The sequence below is a fragment of the Mus musculus genome, chromosome 18 (assembly GCF_000001635.26).
Source record: "Mus musculus strain C57BL/6J chromosome 18, GRCm38.p6 C57BL/6J".
NCBI classification, from domain to species: Eukaryota; Metazoa; Chordata; class Mammalia; order Rodentia; family Muridae; genus Mus; species Mus musculus.
Window position 1 is genome coordinate 89548358 of NC_000084.6, and position 14345 is coordinate 89562702.

The following is a 14345-nucleotide window of genomic DNA, read 5'->3' on the forward strand; positions in this document are numbered from 1 at the left end:
TTTGCACTAAGTCTTAATCTCAAGCTGTAACAAAGTCATTGAGCATTCTGATATGGTGTTTAGTGAGAGATTGAAGCAGGATACATTGAATTTTTACATAGTATTCTTAACAGATTCCTTTCTTGTTCCTAGGCTCCAATTTGAAAATCTTATTAGAGGGATGACATATTAACCATACTCATTCCAGTGGAACCAGTACTTCTCTGTCCTGACTGAGCTTGCTCTTCTGGGATTAATTTAGAGAGAATATCCCATGCACAGACATCCGTTATTCAACAGAGCCCTGAATCTGCAAAGTAAAAGGCACAGTAAACTTTTTTTTTTATATATCAGTTTTCTCTCTAATTGATTATCCTGCCAGCCTGACCAAATCATGGTCAGAAATCATGCAAATAATTTAAATTTATGTGAGGTACTAATTATGATGTGATTTAATATTATTTCTCAGTGTGAGTTTGTGAAGAACATTAAAAATTCATAGTCTCATTACATTGTCATGACTGCACACATGACACTTTCACTGTAGAATTATTTCCCCCATTTTCCACACATTTCAGGTCACATCAGGCCACTCTGACCTTTTAGCATTTTTCTGCATATCTCTTAGCAGATAGCTAAGAGGCAGATAGTTTTAAATTAGCAATTGTGTTCTTAAACAATAGAATCAGCAAACAATAGAGGTTGTTCTTACTTGGATAAAGTTGCCTTTTGGATTGAAGAATAGATAAACAAAAATTTCTCTCAGGATCCCCCAAGTAATGAATGGCTCGTGAAAGTGCAGTACAGAAACCTTGGAGATGGAGAAATCTTGGTGCCATACACCATGTCATTCCTGAGACAACATGGAGATTTGATGTCTGTCTTAGAAAAACAAGGCCACACCTACTCCAACAAGGGCCACCTCCAAATAGTGACATGTCCAGGGCCAAGTACATTCAAACCACCACAGTCTCTAAAACCACATCTTAATCTGGCTTCTTAAAAACAATAAAATTGGTTTCTTCCTTTGTCTTGGATATATACCAGCTGCTGATTTGAATTAAACATGGTGAACTCAAATCATTCTGCATTTGACCATTTAATATCAAGACCAAAAATATATTAATCTTTTTATGGTCTTAGTTTCATTAAATCAGTTCTATTATCATAAACATAAAATGTTCTGTAATCTAGAGTGAGCATTGAATGGTAGAATCTTTGTAGGAGGGAACCTTTCCTAAATCTGAAATTCATTGTAAATCCTTCAAAACCTGAAAAATCTACATGGTTCAAAGTAGTTTCTAGTAAGAAAATAAAAATATGAAAAAATAAAATAAATATTGCTGATGAATTTATACTAATCCTCCCATGCAAAAACCACCATCACCCTTTATTTCTTTTTATACTTACATGTTATACTTTATCACTTCACAAAATATCATCACTTAACTTTTTTTCTGTTTCATTGAAAATAATTTCTTTCATACATTATATTCTTATCATATGTTGGAGACCATTCTGTGAGAAAAAGCCCTTTACACTCTCCCACCCTGAGAAGCCAAATGGCCTTGTGCTAAGGTGCGGGTCGTTCTCCCTGTTTCCTTCCTGGCACCTGAGGCTGTAAAAGCTGAATTATAGTCCCCTCTTCCTTATCTCTTCCTGACTCCCATGACTTCCAAGGACATGAGTTACACGCTGAGCCCGGCCTGACACCCAAGGCTGTTAAGGAGGATCTATGTTCCAGAGATAAGACGCAGAGTGCCCAATGCCTGGCGCCTGACTTCGGCCCTTGTGTCCCCTGATGCCCACTTCTCTGTTCTTTATTAATTCCCCCTCAACCCCTCCCTATTCCCCTCAATGTATGCTTTAAAACCCGGCGTTTCAGCCTAATAAACTGAGACCTTGATAGGAAAAATCTACTTGGTATCCAGCTCCTTTTTCCTCTTCCTCCCATTTTCTCCCAGGTTTGCGGTCCCCCTTGCACTAGGAATAACTGAGTCTTGCGGGACGGGATAATCATGCTTTGCATTCTCCATTTCCTTCCAGATCCTATCCATTTTATTTGCCTAGCCATCCAACTCCACAACTTCTTTCTCCATTGCTGGAGGGACTGCAAGCTGGCACAACCACTGTGAAAATCAGTCTGGCGGTTCCTCACAAAATTGGACATAGTACTACCTGAGGACTTGGCTATATACCCAAAAGATAATCAAACATATTACAAAGACAAATGCTCCACTATGTTCATAGCAGCCTTATTTATAATAGCCAGAAATTGGAAACGACCCAGATGGCCCTCAACAGGGGAATAGATACAGAAAATATGGTACATTTACACAAAGGAATACTACTCAGCTATTGTAAAAATTACTTCATGAAATTCGCAGGCAAATGGATAGAAATAGAAAATATCATCCTAAGTTAGGTGACACAGTCACAAAAGAACACACATGGTATACACACACTCACTGAAAAGTGGATATTAGGAAATAACCTCAATACAACCATAATTCATCTCACAGACCATATGAAGCTGAAGAAGAAGGAAGAGCAAATTGTGAATGCTTCAGTCTTACTTAGAAAGGATAACAATGTTCATAATAACAGCCTTATTTATAATAGCCAGGAGCTGGAAAGAACCCAGATGTCCCTCAGCAGAGGAATGGATACAGAAAATGTGGTACATTTACACAATGGAGTACTACTCAATTATTAAAAACAATAAATTTATGAAATTCTTAGGCAAATAGATGGAACTGGAGGATATCATCCTGAGTGAAGTAACTCAATCACAAAAGAACACACAGAATATGCACTCACTAATAAGTGGATATTAGTCCTGAAGCTCGGAATACCAAGATACAATTCACAAACCACATGAATCTGACAAACAAGGAAGACCAAAGTGTGGATATTTCGATCCTTCTTAGAATGGGGAACAAAATACCCATGGAAGGAGTTATAGAGAAAAGGTACGGGGCAGAGACTGAAGCAATGGCCATCTAGAGACTGCCCCACCTGGGGATCCATCCCATATACAATGAACAAACCCAGACACTTTTGTGGATGTCAACAAGTGCTTGCTGACAGGAGCCTGATATATCTCTCTCCTGAGAGGCTCTGCCAGTGCCTGACAAATACAGAAGTGGATGCTCACAGCCATCCATTGGAATGAGCACAGGGTCCCCAATGAAGGAACTAGAGAAAGTACCCAAGGAGCTAAAGGGGTTTGCAGCCCCATAGGAGGAACAACAATATGAACTAACCATTACCCGTAGTTCCCAGGGACTAAATCACCAACCAAAGAGCACACATGGTGGGACTCATGGCTCCAGATTCATATGTAGCAGAGGATGGTCTAGTTGGTCATCAATGGGAGGAGAGTCCCTTGGTCCTGTACTGAGGCATAGAGCCTTCACAGGGCCAGAAAGCAGGAGGGAGTGGGTTGGTGAGCAGGGGGAGGGGGTAAGGAATAGTGGGTTTTTGGAGGGAAACCAGGAAAGGGGATATCATTTGAAATGTAAATAAAGAAAATATCTAATAAAAAAAGAAGGGGAACAAAATAATCATGGGAGATAGAGGAAGGGAGGCACCTGTGAGAGAGAGAGAGGAGGTGGAGAAAAAAAAGGGGCAGGCAGGATGCTGAAGGAGACAGGGGAGAAGTACAGAAGGTCAGAAAATTGAATGGAGGTGTGTAGCTGTGGGAGAGGGGGAGCAGAGGGCAGCCACCAGAAAGTTTCAGATGCCAGGAAAGCAAGAGGCTACCAGAACCCAACAGGGATGACATTAGCTGAAATACACAACAAAGGAGAAAGAGAACCTGTAGAGACCATATCCAGAGGTTAGGCACAGCCACCATTTGACAGATGGGATCACACACCCATCTCAAAAATATTATTTCAGAATTGCTCCTATTTAAAGGAAATGCAGGCACAAAGAGTGGAGCAGAGACTGAAGAAAAGGCATCCAGAGACTGCCCCACCTAGGGATCCATCCCACCTGCAGACATCAAACCCAGACACTATCTCTGATGCCAAGAAGAGCTTGCTGACAGGAGCCTGGTATAGCTGTCCCCTGAGAGGCTCTCCCAGAGCTTGACCAATACAGATATGGTTACTCACAGCCAACTATTAGACTGACCATGGGAACCCTAATGGAGGAGTTAGGGGAAGGACTGAAGGAGCTGGAGGGGTTTGCAACCTCATAGGAGGAAATACAATACCAATCAAGCAGACCCCACCACCACCACAGAGCTCCCAGGGACTAAACCACCAAACAAAGTGTACACATGGAGGGACCCATGGCTCCAACTGCATATGTAGCAGAGGAATGCCCTACCTGGCATCAGTAGGAGGGGAGGCTCTTGGTCCTGTGAAGGCTAGATGCCCCAAAGTAGAGGAATGCTGGGGTGTTGAGGCAGGAGTGGGTGAGTGGGAGGGTGGGGAACACTCTCATAGAAGCAGGGGTGAGGGGGGATGGGATAAGGTGTTTGTGTAGGGGGAAACTGGAAGGGTGGATAACATTTGAAATGTAAAAAAAATAAAATACCAATAAAAAAGAAATTTAAATTAAGAACAAAATGAAAACAACCAAGCAATAAGAACAAATCAGAATAAAAACAAAGAAAAGCACAAGAAACACACACACACATGCACTTTTGTCTATAGCTAAAGATTTAACATAGGTTCAAAAATTATCTTTTATGATTTGCAGGTTCTAGACCACAAATCATAACCAATACAGCTTGGCCATTATAAAACAGGTGCACTTTTAAATTGCTGGCATGAGAACTTTCTAATTTCTTTATGGGGGCACTTATTACTATGAACTTTCCTCTTAGGATTGCTAAAAGGAGATGTATACATTTTATTCCCGCCTAAAATGAATTTCACCTTATCACCATCAACACAAATTAATATGTGCTGTTAGATTTTGTGTAATACAATTTTGTTGATGGATTTTTTGCATCTATTATAGATACTGTATAATAGGTTTAGGTTGCCACAATATTCTTGCTTAATTTTGGTGTCAGGGTATGTAACTGGCTTCATAGAATAAATTTGAATGATTCATCAAATTTATGTAATATTTATGAAGAATTGATAGCAGTTCTTTATAAGTGGGCTAGCTTGGTAGAAATGTGCCAGTATTCTAGATATGTGCCATCATCTCAGCTTTTTACATGATTTCTGGAGTTCTAAAGTTAGGTCTTCAACTTGTAAGTCAAGTTAGTTGTGGACTGATCTATCTTCTATGATCATCATTTGTAAATAAATTAATAGTGTTCTATTTCATTCATTTCTGATATGTTTCATTTTTCTCTCTGTCCTGATTCCTGTCAACATCACACAGACTTAGACATATCTGGGAAGAGGAAATCTAAACCAATAAAATTGCTCTGTAGGCCTGAAGTCAAGAGTGTAGAGCATTTTTCAAATTAATTATTGGTAAGGAAAGGTCTAGCTCTTCTGGGCAGTGCTATCGTTGGACACATGGTCCTGAACTGTACAATGAAATGAGGTTAGCAAACGAGGAAGTGAAATCAAGTAAGCAAGCACCATTTCTCCTTGGTTTCTTCTTCAGTTCCTACCTTCAGCTTCCTGAATTAAATTTCTGCTTCATGTCAGTGATAGAGATTTATAGATAGAATAAATCCTTTTCTCCCCAAGTTTCTTTTGTTCATGGTCTTTTTTATCACAGCAATAGAAACCATAACTAAGACATACTTATACTGATCTGATGTTTAGTTTATTTTGGAAACTTAGAAACTTTTTAAAAGAGATACTCTCCCAGTATTAGTATAATGAAATAATAAAGACATTCTTGAAGTTTATATTTGTAGGAGTGGATAGAGATACAGCTTATGCTGGAGAGAAATAATGCACTACTTATTCATCTTTAGAGAAAAGTTTACTTTTATACTGGCAATTTATTCATGTGATTAATACTCTGTACAATATCTAGTTCTTACAGTCATTCCAAAAAAACCCCAAACTTTAATATTTTAATATGTGGTGTAATATATCTTAATTACCATATAAAATACTTTGCAAAAAAGTAATTGCATTTCTTGTTCCAGATTTCAAATTCCTTCTTTTCCATCATGAAAATGCTTGAAGTCAATTGCCAAGGTCCTGCTCAGCTTAAATGTAATGAAGAAGGCAGCAAGGGTAGCTTTGTAGGTAGCCAAAGGCTTATGGCTAAAACTTAAATATTTGTTGCTATTTGGGGGATCAAAGGTGATGACTGCTGGTAATTAACTCCTGCTTATAGCAACAGGGGATTAAGAAAAAGTAACTAAGAGAGCAATGGCTTGTGCTATAATATCAAGAATCTACAAATGGGACCTCATAAAATTGCAAAGCTTCTGGAAGGCAAAAGACACCGTCAATAAGACAAAAAGGCCACCAACAGATTGGGAAAGGATCTTTACCTATCCTAAATCAGATATGGGACTAATATCCAATATATGAAAAGAACTCAAGAAGGTGGACTCCAGAAAATCAAATAACCCTATTAAAAAATGGGGCTCAGAGCTAAACAAAGAATTCTCACCTGAGGAATACCGAATGGCTGAGAAGCACCTGAAAAAATGTTCAACATCCTTAATCATCAGGGAAATGCAAATCAAAACAACCCTGAGATTCCATCTCACACCAGTCAGAATGGCTAACATCAAAAATTCAGGTGACAACAGATGCTGGTGAGGATGTGAAGAAAGAGGAACACTCCTCCATTGTTGATGGGAGTGCAGGCTTGTACAACCCCTCTGGAAATCAGTCTGGCAGTTCCTCAGAAAATTGGACATAGTACTATCAGAGGATCCAGCATCACCTCTCCTGGGCATATATCCAGAAGATGTCTCAACCGGTAAGAAGGACACATGCTCCACTATGTTCATAGCAGCCTTATTTATAATAGCCAGAAGCTGGAAAGAACCCAGATGCCCCTCAACAGAGGAATGGATAAAGAAAATGTGGTACATTTACACAATGGAGTACTACTCAGCTATTAAAAAGAATGAATTTATGAAATTCCTAGCCAAATGGATGGACCTGGAGGGCATCATCCTGAGTGAGGTAACCCAATCCCAAAGGAACTCACACAATATGTACTCACTGATAAGTGGATATTAGCCCAAAACTTAGGATACCCAAGATATAAGATACAATTTGCTAAATGCATGAAACTCAAGAAGAACGAAGACCAAAGTGTGGACACTTTGCCCCTTCTTAGAACTGGGAATAAAACACCCATGGAAGGAGTTACAGAAACAAAATTTGGAGCTGTGACAAAAGGATGGAACATCTAGTGATTGCCATATCCAGGGATCCATCCCATAATCAGCTTCCAAACACTGACACCATTGCATACACTAGCAAGATTTTGCTGAAAGGACCCAGATATAGCTGTCTCTTGTGAGACTATGCCAGGGCCTAGCAAACACTGAAGTGGATGTTCACAGTCAGCTATTGAATGGATCACAGGGCCCCCAATGGAGAAGCTAGAGAAAGTACCCAAGGAACTAAAGGGAACTGCAACCCTATAGGTGAAACAACAATATGAACTAACCAGTACCCCGGAGCTCTTGTCTCTAGGTGCATATGTATCAAAAGATGGCCTAGTCGGCCATCACTGGAAAGAGAGGCCCATTGGACTTGGGCCATCACTGAAAAGAGAGGCCCATTGGACGTGCAAACTTTATATGCCTCAGTACAGAGGAACGCCAGGGCCAAAAAGGGGGAGTGGGTGGGTAGGGGAGTGGGGAGTATGTATGGGGGACTTTTGGGATAGCATTGGAAATGTAAATGAGGAAAATACCTAATAAAAATAAAAAATATTAAAAAAACAGCTTTTGACAGACAATAGTTAAAACATTGACTTATTTCTTACAATCCTTAAATGACTAACTGCTAGCACAGTGCTTCATTCTCACATTAAAGTAATTTCTAAAAAAAAAAAAAGAAAAAAAACTTTTAAATAAGTCATAATTGAAAATACTTCAACATTCTTTAGTGTAAGTTTAAATAATTTTGATGTGACTTCACATGCATAGGAAATCATTCTCTTAAACTAGACAGCATTGTTTTAGAGAGCCCTTCATTTCTTAATAATCTTATATGAACCATGAAGCTATCACAAACAATTCTAATATCAGGCCTGGATTACTACTGAGTCTGTAAAATCTGCATATGATAAGTATTAGTCTTTTTCAGAATGGATTGTGTATACAAAGACTGCATAGAACTTTGCCTTCTGATCTCGGAGATCATAGAGATTTTTTTAGCAGCATTTCAAACAAACCATTTTTCTTTATAATTAATAATGAGAAGATTCAAAACTATGAATAATCTTTGATTATCCTAAAGGGATTAAAATTATTTAGCTTAAATAACATGTGAGATTTTTACTATGATTTTGTGAGCTCATCACATGGTAATTTTTACTCAGAATGGTATTGGTGTCAACATGATGCCTAGATTTTTGAAGCTGTAAGAGCCAAAATATAATAACAGTGTTAGGTATCAGTTCCAGCTCATTGAGTAGGTCTTAAAAGTTGGAAAAATTCTAATGAGATATGTTGTAACGTTTGAATTAATATACTTTTTTCCCTTATGATTCCATTTGGCATACACTTTGCTTGGACAAAGACCATGAGGCATGATGAATTTTTTTTCACATTATAACAAAGGACTTATCACCACGATGTATACCAGATTAGTCACCTAAGTTAGAATATTAGTCTCCTTTAATATCAAGTTTTTTTCACCTACTTCCCTTTGGAATAAAGTCAAATTAAATATATAAAACTTGAAAAGTGATGAATTGCATGTCACTTGCTAATTAAACATTCTTTTGCAAGGAATATTGTTCTATCTCTGCCCACATACTCATTTAAACTTTTATTTATGTCAACATGGTCTCAGGATATTTATAACAATTTATAATTCCACTCTATACTTGTTGCTCAAATTCTGTTTATTTTCTCAACTGGTGCTCCTTTTAGAGTTTGTGTGATTAATTAACTAATTAATTTCTATAGTCGTTATAAGATGCTCTGAGTTCACCTTGACTATTACTTGCTTTTCATACTAGCATTGGCAAGTTCTCCACAAATCCGAGTTAACCATTTTTAGAGACCAAGTTCTAGATTCTTAGTATACTTGAGCATTTTTTAAAAATTCTATTCTTTTCTGTCTTTCCTGGAAATTATTTAAGTGCATTTTGAATACAATTTACTGAGAAAACTGTGCTCTGTTTGTACTGAGCCTCATATACAGTTGTGATGCCCAGGCTAGAGGACATAGATGCTATCTGTGTGCTGTCATGTACCTCTACGACACCTTGCTGCCCTGATTCCTAGAGTTCAACTGTAATCCTCATTTCAAGGTCAATACAACAAGAAATACAGATGCACACATGGGCTGAGTCTTCGTCATGAGAATGAATGTTTCTGAATCAATGTACTAGTATCGAGACATGAAGAAGCTAGATGTTTTTAGTCTAGGCATATGGCATGATGCAAATACAGAATGCATGTGTAGTATTGGTTTATTAATACAAACTCACTAAAATGTCTTTTAAGAATCAGAGTACAAAGAAATATATACTCTTCCTCTGTCCCTCTGGCATATATCCTTTATCAGATAGTGGAAGTGATCATGGATGATGAGAAAGAATAACATGGATCAGCAAGATTCTTTGGTAAGAAACTGGATATATATGCATATATATGTGTCTGCATGTTGTGTGATAGACTATTTCTAAAGAGATGAGACACAAATGTTAACTTATCACAGTCGGGGAATCTATGACAGGTTGACAATTCCAGCAATGTCAAATTTGGAAACCAATGAGTTTTTAATTGGGGTTACTAACAAGAGTATGGGTAAGGAGATACATGAATCAGGAATTACACAAAAGCAGCTGTATCACCAGAAAGTTCACCTTAATGTGGGTGATGACTTCCAAAACTGCAGCTGTGGAGCACTCCATGTAGCTTACTGGCAGTTCAATGGTCTGAATATTTTTTTCCTATTTTGACTGGTAAGAGTCTCTATTCTCGATAACAGTTCACTCTCATGTACTCTGTTGGGTAGAAGCCCTCAATAACATTAAAAAAAAATTCCCTCTTCATCTGTGACCTTTGGTGACCTTTTGTTTAATCTCCTGAGTCTCATGAGCGTCCCTTTCCTCTTGGAGCAAACATTGCAGTTTCTAGATAACATTGCAATTTGGAGGAACAGGACACACACTATTTGCATATAAATAAATATTGAACACTCACATCTTAAGATATAAACACCAAGGAATATGTACTCTCACAATAATTTTAGAAAAATAAAATGTGAAAATGAGCAATGTTGTACACTTTCTCATAATTTTGAGCCCTACCTTGAAGAACCAATTGATAGGAAACTGTAGTGTGATTTATATCTAATTAAATTAAAAAAGCCAATTGACTAAATATGTAAAATGGTACCAAATATTTCTACTATAATACTAATAATCATCACAGTCAAAAAGATAGTGTGTTGAATTCTTTAAGAAACTAAAGGAATATAAACCTTGAGTTAATATTTCTCCAAAAATTCCAAATAAGATTTTTTCCTAATTCATTATAACTAATACCATTTTTTTGAAAATGATTCTAGAATTCTTTATGCATCTCCGATTCTGATTATTGTAAAGTTGAAAACACCAGGCAGTGAAGCATTAAAATTAGGAAAATTATTTTTGTTGGTTTTTTTCATAACTATTAGCGTGCTGATAGGTAAAGGTGTTCAGTGAATGAACTATTTGATAAATTTGGTGCAGTACAGCAAAGCTCCTATAAAATTAGATAAGGAGTTATAAACCATTCCTATTAGGCACAGTGACCTTATCAATTTTAGACTATATCCTTGTATTAATTAAACTTATAAACCTTTAGCCATATTCCCCCTAAAAAATGATATCAAAGCTTCCCTAAAAATCTCATTATTGCTTTAAATTCACATCTTTCCAGGTTTTGGACATTTTGCCTGTGTCCTTTCTATAAACATCCATTTCACTGAGCTGAATCTTTAAAAGGCAGTAAGCCAACTAATACATTACATAGCACAGCAATTGCTCCATGAAAAATACTGCAGGTTCAAACGACAAACTGCTTGTGTCTCCATAATGTCAAAAGTGTTTTATGAACTTAGATGCTAAAATTCAATCTAAAATATGTTGACTTATAGTAGTATTGAGATTTCATGAAAGCAGCACATTACTCAAAGTTATTTTCTAAAGTGTCCTAGGTGAGCTTTCTCATGTCAGCAATACTACTACATGAGAAAATGCTTCACAGCTATACTTTTCCAAACCGAAAATACAAGTCACAAGCTGATTCTGAACATCTCCCAGGTATTGTTTACCAAATTCTCAAAGCTTGAACCAAAGCCCCAGAGCCCCCAGAATACCCAGGAACAAAGCTCCTGACAAAGACAAGATAGTGGAAATGCAAAAACATTTGTTTCTACAGCATATCAGTATGTTGAACTTCTTACAAAGCTTTCTACAACACATTCTCATTACAATATGCCACCCTATTCAGACTTCCTTTGTCTTCATCTGTGTGAGTCATTGTCTCTGAAGCAACTCAATTTCCTCAAGCTGTAGATGGGTCTGAAATTGCTTACCTGACTCACAAGCAAATGTCTTTGACGTTTCGTCATGAAAGATAATTGCCACTGCATGCTTCTTTGTCTCTCGAGGCAGTCTGGTTATATTTTTGATGTTGTGCAGTTCAGTTACCTTAAAAGAGAAAAATATTTTTTTCTTTTTACTTTTGAAGTTCTGGGGATAAGCCCCTAGAGTCTTGTTTGTGCTAATAAAACATTCTATCACTGAACTACATCTCCAACAAGAAAGAATTTTTTATTTATTTTAATGGATAGTATGTGTGCTACATACAGTGCTTTAAACAAAATGGCCAGTTATCACTACCCTAAGGCCTGAAGCACTTTCCAATGGATCGTTGTACTGAGCTTGAATTAACTCTATCCACACCAGTAAAACAGAAAACATAATGTGTTCCATTAGGCTTTCAGTTTTGGTTCTATTTCATATTGATTACTATATTTGTAATGGTCTAATGATAATGCATAAGAGCTTCATGGAGGCTATACTGTTATTAAACTTGTAATCACGAAAAAGCAGTATTAATCTTGTACAAAGAGAGCTCTCCATTAAATCTCTGTTGAATATTGATGAGATTTAGTAACAAGTCTCTCCCCCAACACTCTCAGATCCAGACAAGACTAAATCACACAGCATCTGACACGGTGTTGGATAAATAAAAAATTCAACATTCCAGGTCATTTTGGAATGTGTGTACCAAGATCATAAACACAAAAGACATACAGTTAGTGATTGCTAGCTCTCTGTTACCAAGAGCACTGAAACAGTTTGAGAATGAAATTTCAACCTGAGGCAGGGTATTAATGTATGCTGAACTTTCCTTCATGATGTTTTTGTTGTTTATTTATTACAAACAAAAATAACAAAAAAATGACAGTTTTGCACATGTGCAGAGAACATCTGATTACTCTTATACCTCTATCATATATCTTAATAGTCACATTACTAGTGTGGGAGTAGGCTTTTCCATGTTTTAGGATTGTTAGTATGTCTAGAATTTTGAACTTATACAATTTTGATGAAGTCCTAATTAGTTGATATTAACTCTATCCTTGTAAGAAAGATAAGAAACTGATGATTAGAGAATTTAACTGTCTTAGTTAGGATTTCTATTGCTGCAATAAAAACACCATGACCCAAAAGCAAGTTGGGGATGAAAGAAAGGTTTTATTTTGGTTTGGCTTTTGGTTGGTTGGTTTGTTTGGTTGGTTGGTTGCTTTACACTTCCAAATTGCTATTCATTCAATGAAGCAGGTCAGACAGGAACTCAAACAGGGCAGGCTGCTGGTGTCAGGAGCTGATACAGAGGCCATTGAGGGATGCTTCTTACTAGTTTGGTTCCAATGGATTTCTCTGCCTGGTTTCTTATAGAACTCAGGGCAACCAGAACAAAGTTGAACAGGCTCGATCCTCCCCATTGGCCACTAATTGAGAATATCCCTTACTGCTAGATCTCATGGAATCAGTTCCTCAACTGAGGGTCCTTCCTCACTTGATGACTATAGCTTGTGTCAAGTTGACACACAAAACCAGCGAGTGGAATGACTATTCATTGCTACAAAGCCTAGTAAACAGGTGGAGCAAGCCAGGATATAATATGTAGGTAGATACCCAACTACTCTTGTTATTGGTCTCTAGCGTGTGATCAAAGTGAGGAATATCTTCTTTGATAAAATAACCTCTCATTTGACTTACTAGGATAACCAAAAATTGCTTTCACTTTACCATACATGCTTCAACTGTCATGGAGAAGACTAATGAAGGAAACAAGCTTAATTCCATTCATAACATAGAAACTATTAAACCCAATAGAGCTTAGAACCATCAAATTTAAAATTATTAAAATCAGTTTTGTATTGCTTTAAGCAAAATGAACATGCATATTTCATATATTTAGAAATTTCTTTCTCATATTTGAAGATAACACTTGCTGGATTTCATAGTATTGACATAGTAAAAATGATCATTTCCTGACCAAAACCTGCACTTATATCACCTAAAATAACATATACAAAATAAAATTATGTAATTATCATTTTAAAAAGAATATGGTCTACTTCTTATCTATTCCTTAAAGACTTTTAGTTGCTTAAATTTGTAATACCACATGCAAATCACTGTCAAATCCAAGAGAGTTATCACTATCATTATTGATGTTTGCTTTTCTCTTTACTTATGATAAGATCAATATGCAATATTAAAATGGTATACTTATAAAATTGTCTTTATGTATAAGCATGGATTTTTATGTGTACATACACACTCCATCTCTTTATAAATCTTCTCTATTTTTTACTACTTAATTTTTTATTTGCTATTTTATTTGCACTTCAAATGTTATCCTCTTTCCTGGTTTTCATCCACCCCCATAAATCCTCTACCCTATCCCCTTCCCCTTGCTTCTATGAGGGTGTTCCCTCACCCACTCATCCACTCCCACCTCCTTGCCATGGTATTCCCCTACACTGGAGCATTGAGCCTTTGCAGGTCCCAGGGATTCCCCATTGATACTGAACAAGACCATCCTCTGATACATATGCAGCTTGAGCCATGGGTCCCTCCATGTGTGCTCTTTGGTTGGTTTGGAGTCCCTGGGAGCTCTGGGGGATCTGGTTAGTTGATACTGTTGTTCTTCCTATGGGGTTGCAAACCTCTTCAGCTGCTTCAGTCCTTTCTCTAACTCCTCCATTGGAGACCCC

General features: G+C 37.2%; 1 protein-coding gene across 1 annotated transcript in view; it reads right to left on the minus strand.

The window, feature by feature from the left end:
• Dok6 (docking protein 6) overlaps window positions 1–14345 on the minus strand; it is a 477118-nt gene that overhangs the window by 255935 nt on the left and 206838 nt on the right. Inside the window, exon 3 of the mRNA NM_001039173.2 lies at window positions 11646–11760. Coding sequence (NP_001034262.1) covers window positions 11646–11760 — 115 coding nt within the window. The remainder of the gene's footprint in view (window positions 1–11645; window positions 11761–14345) is intronic.